Source organism: Leuciscus leuciscus (assembly GCF_965113295.1).
Source record: "Leuciscus leuciscus genome assembly, chromosome: 2".
In the NCBI taxonomy this organism is placed as follows: domain Eukaryota; kingdom Metazoa; phylum Chordata; class Actinopteri; order Cypriniformes; family Leuciscidae; genus Leuciscus; species Leuciscus leuciscus.
Window position 1 is genome coordinate 57,555,163 of NC_138726.1, and position 24,775 is coordinate 57,579,937.

General features: G+C 36.0%; 1 protein-coding gene and 1 long non-coding RNA gene across 3 annotated transcripts; both read left to right on the top strand.

Annotated features, from left to right (window-relative positions):
• The first annotated feature begins 1,953 nt into the window (after positions 1 to 1,953).
• On the top strand, positions 1,954 to 24,065 carry LOC309493221 (GTPase IMAP family member 8-like). 2 transcript variants are annotated; one of them, XM_082162371.1, is made up of 5 exons: positions 1,954 to 1,979; positions 7,427 to 7,461; positions 7,930 to 8,477; positions 21,119 to 21,146; positions 21,239 to 24,065. In XM_082162371.1, exons 2-5 carry the CDS (start codon positions 7,455 to 7,457, stop codon positions 22,354 to 22,356), a joined length of 1,701 nt encoding a protein of 566 aa, XP_082018497.1. In that variant the 5' UTR covers positions 1,954 to 1,979; positions 7,427 to 7,454; the 3' UTR covers positions 22,357 to 24,065. The 2 variants fall into 2 exon arrangements, with proteins under 2 accessions (XP_082018497.1, XP_082018498.1); XM_082162372.1 differs by lacking the exons at positions 1,954 to 1,979; positions 7,427 to 7,461 and having other exon boundaries at positions 7,595 to 8,139; positions 8,226 to 8,477.
• On the top strand, positions 11,348 to 14,679 carry LOC309493361. The gene is made up of 2 exons (XR_014203866.1): positions 11,348 to 12,801; positions 13,162 to 14,679. It is a non-coding gene; the product is annotated as an uncharacterized lncRNA (long non-coding RNA).
• Positions 24,066 to 24,775: the final 710 nt, after the last annotated feature.

Sequence of the window (24,775 nt, forward strand, 5' to 3'; positions counted from 1 at the left end):
CCTGCCCCCATTAACACTATCACATGGCTACAAATATACAATTTTAGACATACAATACAAAGACAATATACTCTTGACAAAGTCAACTGCATGAAGTTTTAAAAACATAATGCACCATTTTAATTATATTTAAGAACTAATATTACCAAAGAACCCCGTCGTTTAAAATTGGCGCGGGCGGTAACTTAAAACCAACCCATAAACAGCTAATTAACACAAAAACTACGAATATGCACAAAAATAACCACATTCAAACACATTAAGTGACTCAATCCATCATTAAAACATGTCATCCATCGATATTGACCAGAATATTTTCTTCATCTATTATATTTTAAAACTTTATTACAGAGCTCATCTGCAACATACCTGTCTCGCTCAAGTCCAAAGCTGTTCTAACTGGAGCGGGACGCACGCGATTGCGCAATTCAGTGGAAATGACATCACTCAATCATTTTAAAACAGATATGAACAGTTTTCCCCAACTCTCCAAAATATATGAACAGCAATATCTGCACAGAGACACAAAAATAAAATAGAAATAGATTTAAATGATTTCTGAGGGGGAAGATGACTTAAAGGGACTGTGTGTAGGAATTTCTCCCATCTAGTGGTGAAATTGTATTTTGCATTCAAACGAATAATGCTCTCCAGCGCCTCACTTTTTCAAATGCGCGTTGCATCTACGGTAGCCTTTAAGTACTAAAAAGCTATGACAGGATGTCTTATAATAGCACTTCGAGTTTTTCTTCGGGTGAACAGGTTTGTTATTTAAAACAAACTGAAACTTGAAACAACGAAAAAAAAATGTTACAGTATGAATTACTGACTGTCAAAAACATTAACTATGGTAATTAGTAGTAATGCCTTCTTTACTCGTTATATTTTTTGAAGTACGTGCATTGTTAGATATCATCATCATCAGAGCCTTCTCTAACGTTACTTTACTCAATAGCTGCTATTCATCAAAGAGCCTGTTTAACTTTTAACTATAAATGTTCTACTGTCTATATAATAAAGTACACAACCAAGCAATGAAAAAAAGCTTGTAATTAAGACCGTAACATTGACTTACCTGTCGAGAAGAAAGCAGGCAACTTCAGGGTCTCTTTTGAAAGCTTTCTCCTGCATTAGCTATCCCGACAGTAACCCTTGTTTTTGTAATCTCCGGTCACGTTTCCTTTTACGATCTATTTTGGACTTTTTCGACGACGAGGACTCCTTATCCTGTGACTCATATGTATGTATGAATGAACGGTGTATAAATAACCGTACAGTGCAGCCTTTTAAACTTGCCGCGGCAGTGACAAGCGCCTCTCACTGCTCTGCTCCTCCGCTTCTGCTGGCTTCAGTCACGTGACGCCGGCTCTGAACGAAAACGCGTTGTGGAAACGCGTTGGCCTAGTACTTTTTGTCCCTCTCTGCAATTATAGTTTTTCAAGATGGCGGAACTACATGGAAGCCTCCGTGGACCTACCCGTCCCATGTATATAAAGATAATAAATTCTTCGTTTACGAGGATTAGTCTGATCATTGGCATAGGTATTTGTACACCATTGAGGGCATATTTATTAATAAAAATATTGATTTTAGATAATAAAATACCTAAAAAGCTACACATAGTCCCTTTAAAGCTTGCTCACTAAAACTCAAAACACTACAATTTGTCCTTAAAAAAAAAAAAGAATAAATCAAGAAAGGACAAAAACTACTGATACTACATATTTGACAATGGATAATGTACTTAATAGAAACGTTTTTGGGGAAGTTCATAAAACAATAAAAACAACAACACATCAGAAGAATAAAAATAAGAAAAACATTTTAAGATGTTTTGTGAAACAGTTAGACGTGTTTTTTGGGTGTGTTTATTGATAAGAAAAATATTAACTTGATAATAAATGAAAGTGAAAGCTAGATATTGGTTTTAGCCAGCCATTAACAACCTCTCCACAAAGAAAAGACGGTAAAACAGTAATGTAAGTACTTTACATGTTTTACACCATTAACAGACAGTGTTGTGTGAAGTTTTACCAGGGCAGATTAGCATAGACATTTATTTATGTAATCTGTTAAATCTCAAATTGATTTGATTGATTTTTGATTTGATGTGTTGGCAAAGGATTTCTGAGCCCCTTGACAGTGCTAATATATAATATGGTAAATGAAAATAAATAAAAATAAACAGGGACAGAGTTTACAGGGAAAAAAGCACAGCTTACATCTATCCCACCCATAATGCTGCAAAGAGCAAAGTTGATCTGTAAAAAGATTTATTACATTTTATGACATAGCTGCCAAATGTAGCTCTGCTTTATTTTGTCTGCATGGTGTACAGTGAATATAGTTCAGATTCACAGATTAAATTTGTAATACAACAGGAAAACACAGAAATACATAATAATGTATTCAGACATTTAAACAAAATGGTGTTTGGTGAAATAAATGCATTATATCCATAGAAAGGGGGGACATTGCCTATCTACGACAGGACAAACTGATCATTCATCCCCGGCCCAGTACACCAAAATAGACAAGAAATAATTAATCTCCAACCAGGAACACTGTAAAAAATTTGTAACACTCCCAAATCAAAAATTTCAATTGACCGATAACATCTAAATTTTTCAGTTGGCCCAAGTGAAATTCTGTAAATTCTAAAATTAAATGTACAGATTTTCACTTGGGCCAATTGAAAAATTTTGATGTTATCGGTCAATTGAAATTTTTGATTTGGGAGTGTTACAAATTTTTTACAGTGAAGGCTGAATCGCTGTTTACACTATGGCATCTTTTACAACTCACATAGGTTAATCAACTACGACAGAGGATCGTTGATCATGATAAACTAGAACTGAACATCTTTCAATACACTGAACATCATTCACAGGACCTGGAAAATGATATTGATCCTTTAAACAACTTTTTCCTCAACACCAACAGCAATTGTTTGTATTACACTAATGAACAGTTTAATAGTTCAGTTAAGACTGAAAATCAACTATCAATAATCCACTTTAATAGCAGAAACCTATACGCTAACTTTCACAACATTAAATATGATCTAAATCAGTTTAAACAGCCTTTCAATATAATTGCTATATCTGAAACTTGGATAAATAGTGAAAAGGGCTTAGATTTTGAAATGAAAGGATATGAAATGTTTTGTATTAACAGAGAAAACAAGTGGAAAAAGTGGGTGGTGGAAAAAAAATTCTACAGTGGTGGATGATTTACTTGAATGTGTTACAGAGAAAAAAGAAACATGTCATTGTAAGTTGCATCTATAGATCACCAGGTTCTAATATTGATTTATTTAAGGATTGGATGGAGGAAAAATGTACAAAAACAAATCAGACAGTCGTGTTTATCTGTGGTGACTTCAACATTGATTTGCTTAATCCAAATAAGCACAATATGACGGAGGATTTTATTAATACAGTGTATAGGCTTTTCCCCCAAAATTACCAGACCCAGTTACTTCCCACTGTGCAACACTAATTGATAATATTTTTTACAAATGATATAGATAACAATACAGTGAGTGGACTATTAATAAATGATATTAGTGACCACCTACCAGTTTTTACAGTTTACAACAGCAATTGCACATCTAAAAAAGGCTATAAACCTCTATTCAGATGGGTCAGAACAGGTTGCATTTAAAGATGATTTGCTTTCACAAGACTGGGAAATTATATATAAGGAAAAATTGGGGGTATTTAATCTGATTTTATCAATCAATAAATTCCACTAGAAACAAACCTTGTTGTATTATTTTAATTTAATACTGTGAAGCTGCTTTGATACAATCTGTATTGTGAAAAGCGCTATACAAATAAACTGACTTGACTTGACTTGAAAAAGATGTTGATAAAGTATATGGTGAATTCCTAAGAATATTACAATTATTCTATTCTAAGAATTGTCCAATAATAAAATATTGCAGAAAACAAAAATATAGTGATAGACCGTGGATTTCAAAAGGATTACAAAATGCCTGTAAAAAGAAAAATACACTTTATAGAGAATGTATTAAACACAGACCTATAGAGGCTGAAAATAAATATAATAAATATAAAAATAAGTTAATTAAGATTATGAGAACTTGTAAGAGAGAATATTGTAGTAATCTATTAGATAATAATAAAAATAATATGAAGGGTATATGGAATATACTTAACAGTATTATGAGAAGGGGCACGAGACATTCTAATTATCCCCACTATTTCATTGATAATGAAAAGAACATTAATAATTTGGAGGATGTGGTCAATAACTTTAATAAATATTTAGTAAATGTCGGACCAGATTTAGCTGAAAAACTTCCTATTCCACAGATAATCAATAACAGATACAATGATCTCATTGAAAGAAATCAATGTTCGATGTTTCTTAAAGTAGTAGAAGAAAAATAAATAATAGATATTGTTAAAAAATGCAAAACTAAAGGATCCAAGGATTGCAACAAAATAGATATGAAGATAGTACAAAATTTAATTGAGGGGATCTCAAAACCATTAACTTACATTTTTAATTTGTCATTTCAAACTGGTCAATTTCCAACAAAATGAAAACAGCAAAAGTCATACCTCTGTGCAAAACTGGAGACAAACACTACTTCACAAATTACAGTCTCTCTTGCCACAATTTAGAAAAATTCTAGAAAAACTCTTCAATGACAGATTAGACAAATTCATTGATAAATACAAGTCAATATGGATTCAGAAAAAAAATAGGTCAACTTCACTAGCTTTAAAGGGTCATTTCACCCATTTGAACATTGTTTTTTATTTAAAGTGGGTCATATATGTAGTCGAAATGTAAAAGAAATTTTGAATTTGGTGCCTTTGTGACCGAGAAAAGACAAAAAATAACTTCAGGACGCATTTGTATGAAAGACAACAACTCCCACAATGCACCACATTGCACAGCTGCGCAAGCCACTCCCACTAATCCAGAAAGCGCATATCTGCCTATAAGAGAAATCACTCTTCCGTCTACAAGGCTAGCTACCACCAGAGCTTGAAATTAATTTCACAATCACACAAAATGTCTAGTTAGTTGGCAAACTCATTAGTGCATTACTCCTCGTTTGTATTTCTTTCGAAAAGGTGAATTATTGCATGGTACCTGGATGTTCAGTCAGAACATATGCGGTGCGAAACTAGGATAGTTCACAACACAAACGTCCGTGTCCTCGTCTGATTCAGAGATTTCGTCCAGGAGAAATTGTCATCGTTGAAAATCTTTGCCACAGACGGACTGTGTTCGTAGCGGTTCGTAGTTGCATAGTGAGATCACCGGCGCCACCAGTCCGCCCTAACCCGAGCCAGTCCGGGCTCCTCGTCCGCGGCAGGCAGGTCTTCTGCCTCGGCGGCTCTTCGCTATAATGCGGCTTGTAAAGGTAGCCACAAACACCTGATTCAAGCATCAGACTTCCGAAATCCTCTTCCTCTAACGTTAGTCTATATCATATTGAGTACTCTCCTCCGCTATTGTCATAACTTTACATCTGTCTCCACAGCGCCTGTTAGCTTAGCTTCAAACAAGATGGAGGATATTGCTTTCAGTTTCAGAGAGTAAAGTCCCACCCACTGATCTGTAATAGGTCTGTAGCGTGAGCGGGTCCCGCCCCCTGGGAAAGATGAGGAACTAGTGCTTGTAGTCTCAACAGAAATCCCCCCTCTGACACTTCCTCCTACAATGACGCAAAATGACGATTTTTGCGTCATTGTAGGAGGAAGTGTAAAACTTAAATAACGGATTTCTCCCGTCTCAGGGGAAAATGAGAGAGTGTTGCACGACCATTCAATAGTATGACTGGGTTTCTAACAATGCAAAGCTTAATGCAAATGGGTGAAGTGTACCTTTAACTGAACTCATTGAAGAAATGACAAATTCCACAGACAAAAAGAAATATGGAGTTAGGGTATTCATTGATTTGAAAAAAGCGTTTGATACAATTAATCATGAAATATTAATCAATAAACTGGAAAGGCTCGGGATAGGGGGAAAGTGCTGAATTGGTTAAGCAGTTATTTAAAAGACAGGAAACAATTTGTGAAGTTGGGAGATTATACATCTGAATGTTTGGATCTTGTGTGTGGTGTCCCCCAGGGGTCAGTATTGGGACCAAAATTATTTATTCTCTACATAAATGACATATGTAAAGTATCTGAACTACTGAAACTTGTGTTATTTGCTGACGACACAAATATCTTTGGTTCTGGTTAGAATTTACTCCTGGACTTAATCACTCTAGAATTCAGAAAAAATAAAACAATGGTTTGACATAAACAAGTTATCATTAAATTTGAGAAAAACTAAATTCATGATATTTGGCAATCAAGCAATTTCAGATCGAAAGTGTTAACATAGAAAGAGTATATGAAATGAAATTTCTTGGAGTGATTATAGATGCAGGATTTGCTGGAAATCTCACATAAAATATATTCAAACAAAACTGTCTAGACGTATTTCAGTCCTGGCTAAAGCTAAGCACATTCTGGATTACAGATCACTCTACATTTTGTATTGTTCACTGGTGTTACCGTATTTAAATTATTGTGTAGAGGTTGAGGAAACACATATCAAAATTCATTGCAATCATTACTTCAAAAAAGAGCAATAAGAATAATTCATAACACTGGATATTTGGAACATAGCAACTCATTATCTTTACAGTCTAAAGCATTAAAACTACTTGATCTGGTTGAATTTCATACAGCTAATTATGTTCAAGGCTAGAAACAATTTATTGCCTGGCAATATAGAAAAGGGTTCTTGAAAGAGATGAGGCTACGATTTAAGGGGAATGTCACATTTTAAGACTCCCAGTTTTCGAACTACTAGGAAAAGTTTCTGTTTATCTGTCAGTGGCGTTAAATTGTGGAATAAATGAAATAGTGAGTTAAAGCAATGTACAAACATATTACATTGTAAAAAGATGTGCAAATAAATTATATTCCATAGGTACAAAGAAATACAGTGCTAACAATAACCTGATCTTATATTGAATAATTTATAGTATGTGTATAAATATTGCTGTGTAGGTGTAATATATGTATGTGAATAGAACTTTTGAATATATATTTTCATTGATTATAGATGTATTATCTCTGTAGATTTATTATTTTGTAGCCATTGCCTTAAATATAGTAGTAGGGGTATAAAGAGGTAGGAGTACGTAAGTTTTACTTCTTCCTACTCCTTTTTGTACATGTAAATAGAGGTTTCTTTTTAAGTACTGGAAAGTGTGGAGTTTATTTTGTTGTTTATATGTTTTTTATTTTTTTATTTTTTTTCTCTGATTTACATGTTCAAAATAAAAGATATCAAATCAAATCAAAATAAAAAATATCCATGAATGTTTATAGAAATGAAGGCCTCAAAGTCAAGAATAACCTTTATATTTCACTTTCAGACACTGGCGTCATCAACAGACAAGCATAATGGGATGTAAGTCATATCATTATCATATACTCTTAAAAATAAAGGTTCTTTATTGGCATTGATGGATCCATGAATAACCTTTAAAGAAGTAGTTCACCCAAAATATAAAAAAAAAAACAATGCCATCCAACATGTTACGAGTTTGTTAAAACGCCTTAATGATGGATTTGTTTCTAAGCTTTTCACTTCACAAGATCTGAATCGATGGACTGGAGTCATGTGGACAGCTTACGGATTGGGATGGTGTTTTATCAGCTGTTTGGACTTTTTACTTAAAAAAATAAATAATTAATTCAGCCGAACACTACCTAAGTTTAAAGGTTCTTCATGGAACCATCAATGCCAATAAATAACCAATTTTTTTAAGAGTGGTCACAATGACAACATTTTTCTTTCATTAACTGTTTAAATAGACTCATATTACATACATTAAGGTTTTTTTTTTTTTTTTTTTTTTTTGTTTGTTCCCCACAGCTTGTGTGTCTATGCCAGAGAGAAGAATTGTGCTTTTGGGAAGAACAGGAGATGGCAAAAGCTGTGCTGGGAACACAATTCTTGGAGAAAAAGTATTCACCCCTAGAGCTTCAGATAATTCTGTAAAAGCACAATGTGAAAGAAAAAAGACGAGGAGATATGGAAGAAAGATCACAGTCTTTGAAACGCCTGCATTCTTTGACACAGATGGTAATGATGAGAAGATGAAACCTGAGATTGTTAATTTTCTGATTGAATGCGCTCCAGGTGTCGACGCCTTTGTGATTGTTCTAAAGGTGGAAAAGTACACAACACAAGAAATGGAGGCACTACAGCAACGTCTGAACACACTGGAAGAGGTTGTCTTTGAACACACAGTGATATTGTTCACTTTTGGTGAACAACTAGAAGGCCAGACCATTGAAGAATTTCTGAAGGCCAATCCACAACTGCAGGAGCTTGTCGGTAAATGTGGAGGACGCTGTCCCATCATCGACAACAAATACTGGAATAAACGTAAACGAGGAAACAAGAGCAACAGAGTTCAGGTGAAAATCTGCTGGAGACCATTGTGCAAGGCTCATCAAACACACCTGTCACATTAAGTCAAGTCAAGTCACCTTTATTTATATAGTGCTTTTTATAATACAAATTGTTTCAGGAAAACAGGATAACAGGAAAATAATGCAACATAGTTTGTTTCGTATGTACAGCAGATCTAGAAGGAAATAGCGTCATAGTCCAGCTTTAGTAAGTTCAGATAGAGACCTGCATGGGCCTCAAATCTAGGGCCTAGACCGGCCCGTATCCGACAGCTTATCAATATTTTCGCCTTGAGTCCAATTCAAGCCTTTTTAAAAAAAAATTTATCCTCCCAATTACTACTGCAGCAATTAAAATAGTTCAGTTTTGTTTTAAATGGCAAGTCGTTATATTTATAAAAGGTGCTCTAAGCGATGTCATGCGTATTTTAGGCTGAAACATTTTTTTGTCAAATACAGCAAACATCTCCTCACTATCCGCTAGCTGCCTGTCCCCTGAACACACTGTAAAAAAGCCCAGGCTCCACAAACGGTAACAAAAACAAACTGGGCTCACCCGCACCACGAAACATAACAAACACTGTTCCAGCCAATAACCAACAATAATGATATGGGGGTGGGGGTTGGGGGGGTTAGTGTGCGTGCACATGAAGGGGGGTCTGGGGGGTGGAGGAGAGAGAAGCATGAAGAGGGAAGTTAGCTAGAGGAGAGATGTCCTAGACAACAACAACGACTAACGTTAGAATTATATTCTCTTGAATTTTGATATGGCTGACACACGACCAAAGAGACGACGTTCCGATGAACAAATAGCAAAAAAGAGGGAAAAGGAGAAGGAACGCGCGAAGTCACGAATTTACATCGGAAAAGCCTGTTTCAGGAAGCACGGAAGGGGAGGGGACGGGATGAGGAGGATGGAGGGTCGAGCTAGCCTCATCCGTTTTGTTTGACAATACTTCGAATGTCAACAAGAAGTGACGTCACCCAACATCGCTTACAGCACCTTTAAGATAATTTAGGAAAAATATTTGGAGCATTTTTTGTTTGTTAAATTAAAGTTTTCGTTTTTTAGAGTGACGACCAAGCGGCTAGCAACCCACAGTGAGTTAACCACATGTCTGATCAGTTTAGCCTCTCATCACTTGACTTACATACAAAAAAATCCATAGATACACTTCAAGGATAGTTTCAATGTTTAGTCTATTATCACTTATCATAAAAGGTTTTAAGGCGGGCATACACTGTGCGATTTTCATCCGATTTTGAGCCGAATTCTGACTCGTGCGACTCTTTTTCGGGTCGGGCCGATTTTCAGCTTTGTCGTGCGTCGTTTGTCGTGCAGTGTTCGTGCAGTGTACAGGGGAAACGAGAGGCGATTAACCTCTCCCGACCGGCAATCGGATGGTCGGATGAATTTCTGGCATGTCAGAAATTTTGGTCGCTCCTCGTGACTATATCGCACAGGTGAAGCAGAGCTACGAACCGATTGCCCTAAACTCAGTGTTTTTTCCTTCACTGCGCCTGTGCGAAAACAGAAGTTTAACCATTTCATCTGCAGCAAAAAAAAAAAAAAAAAAACGAAAAGAGGGAGATCTTTAAGTTCTGTAGTTCAAACTAGCTATAAATTACTGTTGCTTACCTCCAGTTCGTGTTGCAAAATGGATTAACTATTACCCACATCTTCCAAGCCACCTGCGATGTACACTTTGCCTCTTTTATTAATTTGTTAAACAATATTTTTGAAATAAAGCTGTTTTTAAATTTTCATTGATGAATTATTGCAGTGTTCGGACATATTATAGACTGTTAATAATTAATTATATGCCTATAATTCATTGTAATCGACCTAAATGTTTTAGACAATTTCCAATGAGGAGGAGTAAGCTTCAATGTAATATTTTATTATCCTCACAGTTCGTTGGTTTTGCGGTGATACGCTATGAAATTATTGCGTGGCAATTCAATTATAATAGCCTATCAATTTAATAATAAAAGTAGCCTAGGCCTCAACTAATAATAATAATAATAATAATAATTGAATACATAAATTGGAAATGCTAAATCATCTTGATATTGATAGCTGATGCTTGTTTTGACAATATGGATATGATATAATCTATATGCACAACCCGGCACGAGGGTTTATCGCGCTGATTTGCGCATATTTCACACTTATAGTGTGAGCAGTGAAGTTGCAGCTCGACGTTCGGACCGCATAGGGCCTAGTGTCTAGTGTGAGCACATAAATCCTGAGCTTTGGCTTTACATCGCATGCGATCTACTCGTTCAGTGTGAGTAGGTACCTTGCTGAAATCGCACAGACATCGCGCAGTGTATGCCCGCCTTTATTGACACGCACATCAACGACGCACATCAACGACGCACATCAACGCCTTTATTGGCACGGTACATAGACATCAATGGTAGCAACAGATATGAGGCAAGCTGCATTTTATCATCAGCTAATTTTAAGATCAAGGACAGCAATATGAGAAAGAGTGGGGTAAGCACTGGTAAGTCTACTTCTAATGAAAATTACTGTGTTTAGAGCATCTGCAACTTACTGTTTTTTTAAATATAAAATATAAAAAGTAGAAGCTTAAAACAGGCCCGAAGCCCGGCCCGCGTGTGAGCGATGACGTGAAAATTGCAGGCCCAAGTCGGGCCCGTAGGGCTCGGGCTTAAATGCAGGGCACTAAGTTCAGTGGTGTTTCATTTCTGTTTTAGAAAAGTTATCAATTTAGTTCATTTATATATACAGCCGCTCTGGAGAAAACCGTGATGTCATCGTCCAGCTCAGTTCAGTTCTCATATGGTGTCAATACAGGCAGATCAATAATATTGATGAATATTAAACGTCCCCAACTAAGCAAAGCGGCGACAGTGGCAAAACCCCAAACTCCAGCCTGTGGCTAATGTGTACAAATAAAAATAAAAACCTCAAGTAAACAAGCAAATGTCAGTAATGAGTCTAAATCATGCACTGTGTTTTCCAATGTTTTTGAAGCATTGTTATCATCTTCCCTCTTTTGCAATACCTAAAAATTATTTAAAGAAGCAAATTGTCCAGCACAGCAGTAAATGCATTAATGTCAGCATGTATTTGACACTGAAATTTCACAAGAGATTTGATCATTATGAAATTCAAGGCACCATCATCATCATCATCATCATCATCATCATCATCACTTTTCCTTCTCGTTAGACACTTCCCTTCAGTGGCACTTCCCTTTTGCTGATAATATTAGACGTCCAGTTAGATGCACATTCAAGCCCTATTTGAGCGCAAAACCTGTTAAATCCATTATGAACACATTATGTTAAATTGTTGAAATGTTAACTAAACATCTCAGGGGCATCTCAGAGGTCAAAGGGGTTCAGCTGACAAAAAAGTTTGGATTAAGATTTTATAAACTTTATGACTTTCTGTAAAGTGCAATACAAATCAATTTGACTTGACTCAATACCAATGTATTTGTATACTGTGTTTGGCACTGAATGATTACCATCTATTTTTATGGTATTTGTGTGGTACTCTGGGATCTATTTTATTTTCAATTTATATAAATGACATAGTTCATGAAACAGCCACAGCAAAAATACATTTATATGCTGATGATACAATTATCTACACAGTTGCACAGGTTTTATGTGTTTGTAATCTGTTTATGTGATACTTTTTGTGCTGCCATTTTGGTCAGGACTCCTTGGTAGAAGAGATTTAAATCTCAATGGGATTATTCCTGGTAAAATAAAGGATAAATAATTTACACAATTATTTGCAATATTGACACCCCCAACTTTTGATTTTAATATATTAGTAAATGTTGAAATTACATTTATGCATTTGGCAGACGCTGTTATCCAAAGCGACTTACATTACATTTCAAGATACACATTTACATTCTTATCAGTTCTTGCTTTCCCTGGGAATCGAACCCAAGACCTCAGCATTGCAAGCGCTGATGCTCTACTATTTTGAGCAACAGGAAAGCACTTTAAGTTTATTAAAGATTAATAAACTTAATTTAGAAGTATTTATCACTGTTAGTTCATGTGAAGTAATGTAGGTAACCAGTGTTACAAAATGGAACCTTATTGCAAAGCATTACAGAATTTCCTGAAGTCAGAATCTCAAAGATGCAAAAACATCCTCTAAGTTTTGCTTACTTGCAGAAACCGTGAGTTTCCAAGAAACGGGTGTATTTTCACTCCTCCCTCTTTCCCACTCAATAAAAATCAGTCAAATGAGCATCTCGAACACTTTCTGAACTCCAGCTCAGACTCAACAAGACTCTTTCATTTCCACGAGCTCAAGAACGGCACACAGGTAAATCTATATATACTGTACACATGTAAATCATACAGTTCAGATGCTGAAGATCATCTTAATAATGCATCTACTTTAATCTGTTGTCATCAAAAGAGCGGCTTTGAGGGCTTCCTTGGGGTTATCCACCAAAATAATAGTATTTGATTATAATAAATAAAAATATTAAACAAAATAAGAAATATTAATGTGACAATATTTCGCTGCAAAATAAGAGTATTTAAGAAAATATTATTATTGCTACTTTAGTCATGTAGAGATATATTCATGCAGCCGTGTTAGAAGTTGTTCATTCTCTTATTAATGGCCGATTTCCACTGATTGTGAAGCTCTAAGTGTCTGTCACTCTCTTGTTCTCAGGATGAGATCTGCGCTTCTCCTCGTTCTCCTGGTTCTCCTCGTCACTCTGGTGTTCGCTGATGTCAGATTACCCTGCCGGAGATCTCGTAATAACAACACTTATGATCATTTTAAAGACAAACATATTCTCTCAAATGATTTCGATACAGCCAGTCGAGATGCTTGGGCAGCGTACCTAACAGAGCAGGGACTTTGTGGCTCTGACAGACCTCCTCTCCAGTTCTTCCTCCGCAAAAGCAACGAGGATAAAATTAGAAATATCTGCAATGGAGAAGGCATCATATACAGACGCAACTTGTGCATCAGCAGGAGAAAGTTCACAGTGTACATTGTCACTGTTAACAGCACTTCAATAAATAACCGGCAGCAGTGTGTAGTCGAGACTCTGGAAAAGAAAGTGCGCTTTGTGGTTGTAGCTTGTGATGCCATTGGCAACAAGTGTTTGCCGGTTCTCTATAAGAGACAAACTAACACACCACCGGATCTAAAAGGTCGGAAATGCCATCCGCGGACCCACTGGTACAGTATGGGAAAGATGAGGGACCCCTTTAGAGGCTACAGGTTTGAAGTGAAAAGATAGTTGCAAGTAATTTTTACGTGGAATGTTTCACATATTAAGCATCATTATCCAAGACGAATGCAAACATGTTAATAAGCTTCACTTCTGTCATCTAACATCACTTCTACATCTGCTTTTAGTCCTTTCAGGTCTGAGATTCTCATTTATTTTTGTGAACGCTTCATTTAATCTGTCCAATAGTGAATCAGTGAATGAAAAATGCCTGCGGTCACGCCATCTGTGCTCCGGAGAAGCGCGGTCACGCCATCTACGCTAAAAATATATTGCGCGTCTACACAAGCAATAATTTCCTGCCAAAGTTACATACAGTTTACATTGACATATAGACATTTAATAAATTCGATTTGATTTTTTTATGAATTTATTAAATGTCTATATGTCAATGTAAACTGTATGTAACTTTGGCAGGAAATTATTACAGTATAAAACAGTAAAACAACATGAAATCCCCCACAGTGGTAGTCGGTGAGATGTAGAACAATAATCTGGTGGAGTTTGCAGAAAACAATTTGATTTTATTTATTTTATTATACATGTTTTAAAAAAAAGTTTTCGGACACCAAGCGTATACACAATCAGCCTACCACGCAGCCTTGTGTAGACGCGCAATATATTTTTAGCGTAGATGGCGTGACCGCGCTTCTCCGGAGCACAGATGGCGTGACCGCAGTGAAAAACTGATCAGTGATTTTCTTTTTGTCATGTTTCAAAAAGTGTTCCCTGAAGTCTCTGTTTTTTTGTTTGAAGAAATAATTGCTGTTTATTATTGTTTTCAGCAACTACAAATTATAGCAATTTTTAGGCCTTTCCATGTGCAATTTTGAGAACGAAACTATTTTTTCAAGCTCTTAAAAATACAACTGTGTAAAGGTGTGGTGTTATGTTTTTGCAGAACCAAAGTTGTGTTATCCCTGTTAAAATAAAACATCTTACTGTTTTGTCAGTTTGAGTGTCTTACATTCCCACATCATGGATTGACGGTCAGTTTGGCCGGTCTGTGTGTGTCTCACACTGTGATCCTGCAAACACACAGAAAGAAGTGAATGTTTGATAATGTTCATGCATTTATAATGAAAGAGAAGTCATAATGGGAAGCTGAAAGTCAAGCTGTGTGACACACAGGGGTTTTTGGATTTTGATGGAGAAGGAGGTTAGCCTTTGCAACCCAGTCGCTAACCCAATTCCGTCAAAATCCAAAGATGAGGGATTTGCATTTAAATCTATCGGATGACCCTCTTTGGTGTCAAGCGACGAAGAGTTGTTACCCTCAACGTCGGCTTATGGATGTCAGGGGGAAATGACCAAACGGCAGTGTGTGACGAATAGGTGTGAGACCGTGTTGTCAACTACTGTATTTATGAGGAAGCCTAATTTTAAAAGTGTGATTTCAAAACGTAAGAAAAAGAAAAAGGAATTAATGAAATCTTAAAATGCTATGAGCAAAAAAAAAAAAAAAAAAAATTATAATATTATATATATATATATATATATATATATATATATATATATATATATATATATTTATATATATATATATAGTTATGCCAATCTCTAAAATATTTTATCACTTAGAAATTGTGTGTGAAATGTTTTAAACATCCTTATCCATTAACTGACGAGTGTAAATTCATGGGTTAAAAAGAGCATCACTAAAGAACATTCTGCTCCTAAAACCGTAAAATTGTATTATTTGATTTTAATTGTAACCATTTTAGTTACTTATTTTAATCTATGATCTTGTTATTTGACAAAGACATGTTAACCGACTACACACATAAAAATAAAAATGTAAAACATCTTTGGAGGTCTTAAAGGCAAGGCAATGTGTTGTATATATAGCACACATTAACGGACAAACTGCTAGTGCAGCCTGTTAATGTTTAAACTATACACACAATGTTTATTTGCTCATTGTACAGGTGAAATATGTAAAGTAGTAAAACAATTTGGGTAACACTTTAGAATACTGTTCCTTCATTAATGAATAATTACACAAGAACAAATGAGTAACACATTATTAACATTCTAGTAACTACTATTAACTAACAAGAAACTCTGATTAACAAATTAGTAAGTAATAGCGCTCAGATGAATGTAGTAGTTCATTATTAGCTAATCAATAACTACTATTTTTTTTCATACCTCCCAGAGAACTACTATCTATCGGTTCATAATTAACATGAATAATGCATAATTTATAATAAAAGGTAATGGTAACCCACTAGTAATGACTCAAGTATTACTACATCATTTTAAAGGAACTACTAATTATTTGGATCAGTATCTAAAGTGAAAAACATGATAACTACCTAATATTGACTGAAGTCATTGTAAGCTTTTGAGATTTTTGTAAGATTTTGAATAGTAATTCCTTCCAATGGATCTGGTAACACTTTACTCATTACTAGTGTGCTACCATGATCTTCACTTCAGAATACTGATCCAAATAATTAGTAGTTCCTTTAGAAAGATGTAGTAACACTTGAGTCATTACTATCCAAAACCTTACAAAAGCCTTTAAAGTTTACAATGACTTCAGTCAATATTAGGTAGTTATCATGTTTTTCACTTTAAAATACTGATCCAAATAATTAGTAGTTCCTTTAGAAGGATGTAGTAACACTTGATTCATTACTAATGAGTAACCATTACCTTACTATATATTATGCATTATTAATATTAATTATAAACCTGTATATAGTAGTTCTTAGTAGTCTTCAGTGAGGTATGAAAAATAGTAGTTACTGATTAGCTAATAGTGAACTACCACATTCGCCTGAACGCTATGACTTACTAATTCGTTAATCAGAGTTTCTTGTTAGTTAATAGTAGTTACTACAATGTTAATAGTGCATTACTCATTTGTTCCTGTGTAGTTATTCATTAATAAAGGAACAGTATTCTAAAGTGTTACCACAATTTGCATTTTAGTTGTAATTTTCCGGTAGCTAATTGTTACGTTATTAAATTATGAAGGTAAAACAGTAGCAAAACTCGAGAGCATGTAAATGTGAATTTGAGAACTTGTACAATAAATATTCGTACTTGTACATGAACATTTACACTCACAGCTCCCATGTGAAAACCTGTAAAATAAAAATCTGAAGTTGAATGTTGAAATTTGCACTCGCAAACAATAGTCACAAACCTGTATTCTGAATCTGAAGCTGCAGACAAGTAGACACAAATGTGTAAAATGCCATTCACAGAAATACAACGACAGACACAAACTTGTAATATATATTTTGCGTTTAATCTTACGTTCACATTCGCGGTTCTTACATTTACATTTACATTTACATTTAGTCATTTAGCAGACGCCCTTATCCAAAGCGACTTACAAATTAGGACTAAGTTCAGCGAGTCATCATAAAGAGGCAAAAGCAACAACAACGCAGGAAGTGCTCAAAGTACGAAGTTCAGGTATTATTCAGAGTAGCATAAGCCTGATAAGTGATGTTTCAAAGGGAAAGTATTTTTTTTTTTTTTTTTTTTTTCTATAAGGTTAAGTGCTCGCGGAAGAGATTGGTTTTCAGCTGTTTTTTGAATGTTGTCAGGGATTCTGCATTCCGGATGAGGGTGGGGAGAGCGTTCCACCAGCATGGAACTGTAAATGAGAATGTTCTGGAAAGTGATTTTGTGGCTTTCTGTGATGGAACCACGAGACGTCGCTCGTTGACCGATCGTACAGTAGGTGTCTGGTAGGGATGTAGACTCGTAGGAGTGAGTGAAAGTAGGAGGGAGCTGAGCCTGTGATAGTTCTGTAAGCAAGCGTCAGTGCCTTGAACTTGATGCGAGCAGCTAGAGGTAGCCAGTGCAGAGAGATGAACAGAGGAGTGACGTGGGCCCTCTTGGGCTCGTTGAAGACAAGACGAGCTGCAGCATTCTGGATCATCTGTAGGGGTTTGGTCGCACATGCTGGGAGTCCAGCCAGAAGGGCATTGCAGTAGTCAAGCCTAGAGATGACCAGGGCCTGGACGATAAGTTGTGTTGCATGCTCAGTTAGGAAAGGCCTGATCTTCCTGATGTTGTGCAGTGCAAACCTGCATGATCGAGCTGTCTTTGAAATGTGATCTGTGAAGGTCAGCTGGTCATCAAACGTTACTCCAAGATTTCTGACCGATCTTGATGGGGTGATTAATGATGACTCTAGCTGGATGGTGAAGTCGTGCTGTAGAGACGGATTGGCAGGGAGGACGAGAAGCTCAGTCTTTGCCAGGTTGAGCTGCAGGTGATGTTCCTTCATCCATGTGGAGATGTCCGCCAGACAGCTTGAGACCCGTGCAGCTACTGTGGGATCATCTGGTTGAAATGAGAGGAAGAGCTGCGTGTCATCAGCATAGCAGTGGTAGGAAAAACCGTGTGCCTGTATGATGTGTCCCAGTGATGTGGTGTAGATGGAGAAGAGGAGGGGACCAAGAACTAATTCTTCCTCAATTAGGCACTTGCAGCTTCTCAAATCTGTCACTGCAATTTCAAATTTCGCGCCTTGACTTTTGCTACTCTTTTCGCGATATATCAGGTGCAAAACTAACTTGTGCACTTGAAACTCAGAGGTGGTGAGAGGGAAAGGGGGGCGGGAGGAGGGGGGTCAAAGGAGCCGTTTTATTGGTTGGCACCTAGCCAATGAAATGGGAGTTCGATGATGTCACGAAACCCGCGTGCACTGAAACACTAACATGGCTTAATGCATTAGACTGATATTAAAATAAATAAACGAAATTATCAAACTCAGTAGACACAATGCTAATGCATACTACAGAAAAGCAGATGAGCACAGAATATGACGTAAAACATATGACGTATACCATATATGTATGCCCTGCCCTATATATATATGGTATAGGCTATATACCATAGACTGTAAAAGACACACACACACACACACACGTACGTATATATATATATATATATATATATAATTTATTTATGTTTTGTTTGTTTTTGTGTGTCCAACAGTTAGGCTAGGGTGAATATTTAAAACATTTAAATTTTTCCAAAGCGACTTACATTGCATATTAAGGTATACATTTTACATTCTTATCAGATAATTTAGGTGCATTTTCATATTGCAATGGAATTGGCACATATATATATATATATATATATATATATATATATAGGCTATATAGGCTATATATATATATATATATATATATATATATATATGAAGAGTTCAGATGCAAAAGCCTCTAAATACCATTTGAAATTTTCTTATAGAATGATCATTTTTATCAAGCTTGTATATTTAAGTTCAGTAATTTCACTTACATGATAATTAATAGGTAATCTTCACTGCCATTTAAGTGAAATTATTGAATTTAAATATACGAGCATCTGAACTCTTCATATATATATATAAGCAAATGTGTGTTCAGTGCAAATAAACTTGCTGCCTAGTGTTTTATTAATAAAGTAACAAATTATGTGTTTTTTTTATTGTTTTGAATTTTTATTTTATAACTGTTGGTCCATTAAGCCTCATTAAGCGTTTTCTTGGGTTTCGAGGAAAACGTACAATTAAACGCGTTGCGTTCATATTCTGTGCTCAATTTTTTTCTGTATAGGCTATGCTTGGTGTTTCCTGTTTGGTCTTTTAATACCACTGTCTCAATTAAACGCGTTGCGTTCATATTCTGTAAAACTATTCCAGTAAAACTAATGATATTTCATAAAAATATTTTCCAAGCGTTTTAAAAAATAGCTGATACATATGCATACAAATGTTTGCATTGTGGCTGGCGTTGTTCATTGGTGAGGCATCGACCAATAAAATGACTTCATTCCGACCCCAGCCCCGCCCCCGACTCTGCTCTCTCAAGTCTGCATTTACAAGTGCACGAGTGAGTTTTGCTACAGGCATATCGCAAAAAGAGTAGCAAAAGTCAAAGCGCTAGGATTTGAAGTTGTACTGCCAGATATGAGAGGTTGTGAGTGCCGACTACATTTCGTTGTACAACGAAACTGAACTAAAGCACAAAGATAAATGTGTAGTACACAATTGTGCCTGTCATTTTGTTTATGTAAATGACACTTTACACATTTGTAACTATTAATCTGCAACTTCGAATTCAAAACACAGGTGTTCTGAGTATTGTCTGTGTGTGCAAATCGATAGATGCAGCTTTTCACATCAGAGCTGCAAGTATAAATTTCAACTTACAAATACAAATATTAATTTTACAAGTTCTCACATTCAAATTAGCAAGCTCTCGAGTTTTGCTACTATTTTACCTTCATATTAAATTAAACCCATAAAATAACCTGGGGTTTAGTGCCTTACTTAAGACACAATACCTAAAACTGTATTCCTAATAAGAAGAGAGTTAGCGCCTCCCTAATCAGTTTATACTGTACATGCAAAGCTAAGAGAACGAAACTAAATGTAGAGCTCCTCAAAATAAGTATAGAGAAAGTGAAAGTCAGGAGCATAAAGCCTGTTACACTCCTCATAAAACCTCTACAACCTCTGTCTGGATTCATGTGGTAAGTGTCACAATTGCTTATTTCTTGCCAGGTGTCTAAATGTTTGACTTAAAAAAAAAAAATAAAATTGATAGAATATTATTACTTCATAAATAAACGACACTGCTAATTCATACTAAATATATATTTTAAATATATGATTATATTTATATTATATTTATTATATACAAACCTGCGCTCAAACATCTAATTTAATTAGAACTATGCAAATATATAAGACATGGTATTGACCATGTTTGGTCAGTGCATATATAATTTTAAACTGAGGAGTACCAATTATAAATCAGGTGGGAATTGTTGCTCTTTTGACACAAGTTTTTCCAATGAACTTTAACTAAATTTACTTCCATAGAGTTACCATTTGTGTCCGACATAAACTGTCTGGCATTTCCTGATCCTGTTTATTGTCTTCTGTTCTCAAAATGCATTCATTCTGGCATTCGTAGTTGTGTTGGTATCGGTTGCCTGGTTACCCTGTTCCTGCGTCACCTTTGCTACTTGGAAACTCTCTGTTATTGCTCTCGATTCTCCACAGATTAGAAAACACTTCACTCACATTGTACACCAGTGTAGTAATGTACAATCCAAGACCACACACCTATTCATCAAAATACACACCATTTCTATATATTTCATTAAAAAAAAAAACAATACATAAAAATAAATAAGTTGTAATTAAATATAGAACATGCAAAACAGCTCAGTAAGAATATATTTTCACTAATATTGCATATTTGCAAACTAAAAATGATGTTTGACATAAATGCTATGTGTTTTCATTGCTCATTGTATAATTGCAGTGAACTCATTATAGTGAAGAGCACACAGTTGTTCATCTAATGCATGATTGGTTCAGAATCATAAATAACCTTAGTATTATTTTCATTGCAGAGACTAACATCAATTAAGGTAATGGGAGGTAAGTATGCTGTAATAAAATAATATGCTGTTAAAATATAATGCCTGTCTTACAAAGATTAACATTATATAACAAATGTCTTCTTTAATTAGGTAGCGTGTCTTCTTCTAAAGATCTAAAGATCGTCCTTCTTGGGAAAACCGGAGATGGCAAAAGCAGCGCTGGCAACACAATCCTCAGAAAAAACTGTTTCACACCTGACGCTTCACCCAATTCCATAACAGATACATCTGTACGAGGAGAGAGCAAGGTTTATGGACAAAAGATCACAGTTATTGACACACCTGGAGTCTTTGACACGGATCGTGATGACGAGAACATTAAATCTGAGATCATTAGATCCATTATTAATTGCGCTTCAGGCGTCGATGCCTTTGTCATTGTTCTGAAAGTTGAAAGGTACACAAGACAAGAAATGGAGATTGTGGATGAACTCAGTCAATATTGTGGAGAGGATACGTTTAATCGTGCAGTGGTTTTATTCACTCATGGTGAAGAACTGGAGAGTCAAACCATTGAAGAATTTGTTCAGAGAAGTCCAAAACTACAGGAGCTTGTTGATAAATGCGGAGGCCGCTGTCACGTCATCGACAGTAAATACTGGAGAAAATGTGTCCATTGCCCTTGTAGTTGCGGGTACAAAAGTAACAGGGTTCAGGTGAAAAATCTGCTGGATACCATTAATAATATGATGCAAAAGAACGACCGCTACACCAATGAGATTCTTCAACAAGTGGAGAGAATGATTCAGCTGGAGATGATGAAGAATACCAATGAAGACAATGTGTCTCCAAACCAGCAGCGAGAAAGAGCAGAGAGGATTGTTCACGATAATCTTCTGATGAAAGTTGCAGGAGCATCAGCTGGGGCTCTAACTGGTGCTTTAATGGGCGCTGGTTTATGTGTTGCAATAGTAGCGACCTGCCTTAAAGCAGCCTGCACTTCAGAAGCGGGAAGAGCAACAGGGACGGGTATTGGAGCAGCTGGGCTGAAGACAGGGGTCGGTACATACGCTGCCGGTGTCACTCTTTCAGTCGCAACTCTTTCAGGATTCGTTGCAGGAGGAGCTACAGGATGGGATGCAGCAAAAGAAGCAGATTCTGTGTCTGATGCAATAATAATGGGAGCAGCAGCCACCTATGAGTACGGAAAACATGTAGTTGAGAAGGCACAAGAATATATTTACTTTATATTTAACCCCCGTATATAAAAATATACTTAACATTATTGTGAGGTGAATAAGCATAATGTATCTTTAGTATCTAGACCCCTTTGGGTGATTTGGCGAATCCTAGTGGCCAAGAAATGAACTGAGCGCAATTATTCAAACCTACTCCTTTCCTCTAGGACAGATGGTCTGGATCCGTCTGATCCACTGGTTTGTGTGGCTGTTCCAAAACAAGGAGGCTGTTTGGTTTATTTACTCCGATGCAAAAACATGTTTCAGTTTCACGTCAAGGCATTTATCTTCTGCCAACAAGCAACAAATTGCGAATCGACTGGGGCCAAATCGGAAAATGAATTGTGACTGAGACTAAATTGATTCAGACCATTTTGATAAAGCCTTTTTACAAATTGAAAAGTATCGATCCAACAGAGTGATTAATTTGCGAAACGAAATCCGATTCAAGAACAGTCACAGATTGCCTCACTGATACTTTGTTGAAAACTTTACATTTTTTAGACAGTCTTGCTCAAATCACAAGAAAAACAAAGCATAATTTAGCACTTTCCTGTATAAAGTCATTTCCTGCCCTAGTCATTTCTAGGCTTGATTACTGCAATGCTCTTCTGGCTGGACTTCCATCATGTGCAACTAAACCTCTACAAATGATTCAGAATGCTGCAGCTCGTCTTGTCTTCAACGAACCCAAGAGGGCCCACGTCACTCCTCTGTTCATCTCACTGCACTGGCTACCACTCGCTGCTCGCATCAAGTTCAAGGCATTGACGCTTGCTTACAGATCTATCACAGGCTCAGCTCCCTCCTAATAAACTCGCTCCTACATCCCTACCAGAAGCCTACAATCGGTCAACGAGCGACGTCTCGTGGTTCCATCACAGAAAGCCACAAAATCACTTTCCAGAACATTCTCATTCACAGTTCCATGCTGGTGGAACGCTCTCCCCACCCTCATCCGGAATGCAGAATCCCTGACAACATTCAAAAGACAGCTGAAAACCCATCTCTTCCGTGAGCACTTAACCTCATAAAATAAAATTTAAAAAAAACCTTTCCTTTTCCTTTAAATCCTCGCTTATCGGGGCTTATGCTACTAATAAATAAATAAATAAATAAATAAATAAATACATAAATAAATAAATAAATAAAATAAAGACTAGTGCAAACCACAAACCCATGCAGATTAAATCAGTTGCATGGATACTCTGCAAACCTGTGTTTTATTGTTTGAAACAAACCACCTACAAATAGTCTAAAATTTGAACAGGGCATTGTCAAAAGTTTCAATGATGCCATCATCAGGGGACTACTAGAAATAGTAAAACACTACATGATGATGGTCGACTCCAACACTATTAACAAACTTTAGGAAGGTCAGTTATTATCATTGCTGGGTATATTACTTACAATATGTAGTCGGTTACTGATTCCAGATTACATGACAAAAATTGTAGTTAGTAACGGAATCCATTACATTATTTAAGGTAATATAATCAGACTACTTTTTGATTACTTTTGACATACTTCATTTATCACTTTGAACTGAAGAGGATAATCTTGTACCATATCCATATAAAATACAAAGAAAGAAAATAAAAAGTTGAAGACAAAAATACACAGGATTTTTGGGGGTTTTTTGAGTGCGATATTTGAATAAATATATCGCTGAGATCTGTGTTGTTGATAAATACATTATATTGCATAAAATAATTTTGTCTATTTTGCGTCAATCCAAAGTTTTTTACCATATTACTCTTATGTGCTCTCAATACATAACTGCTCTTCTATTTGCACCAGTTGTGACCACTTTTTACTAACCTGTTCCTCATTACACAGCAGACACAATAATACATACACATATTCATATGCATTTGCAGTGAATGAATCTCTGAATTGATAAGAGCATGGTGCTGGTAATGCCAAGTTCATGAGTTTTGTAATGCATTGATGACAGGACATGTGGTTGAACTGCCTCTAATAAAGATGGTAAAGCAATAGCACCTCATAGTGTTCACCCTGTTATTACAATACAACTTATACACATACAAGACATCTCCTTTTCCCCTCTGTAGACGTCAGACATAAAGTCAGTCTGGTTAGTAATAAGTGAAGCTGGTAATGCTGTTTGTGGAGTTGTTTAATCCTCCTCTGCTGAGATCTTCACAGATTTAATGTCTTTAATTCGCAGAGGATTTCACTAATGCTCAATCATCACTTAATTAATCACTTAATGATCTCATTAACTTCAACACCACTTCAGTGTTTCTGTAAACGCTCCATAAATTGGATAAAAAAATGTTTTTTAAAAAGGTTTTGTAGCCTACATACAAATGTTTTTTTTTTTTTTTTTAACTATACATCTTGTGTCTGTGATTAAGAGCAGTGCAGTGGCTCAGTGGGAAACACTGTCTCCTCACAGAAGGTCTATGGTTCGAGTCCCAGTTGA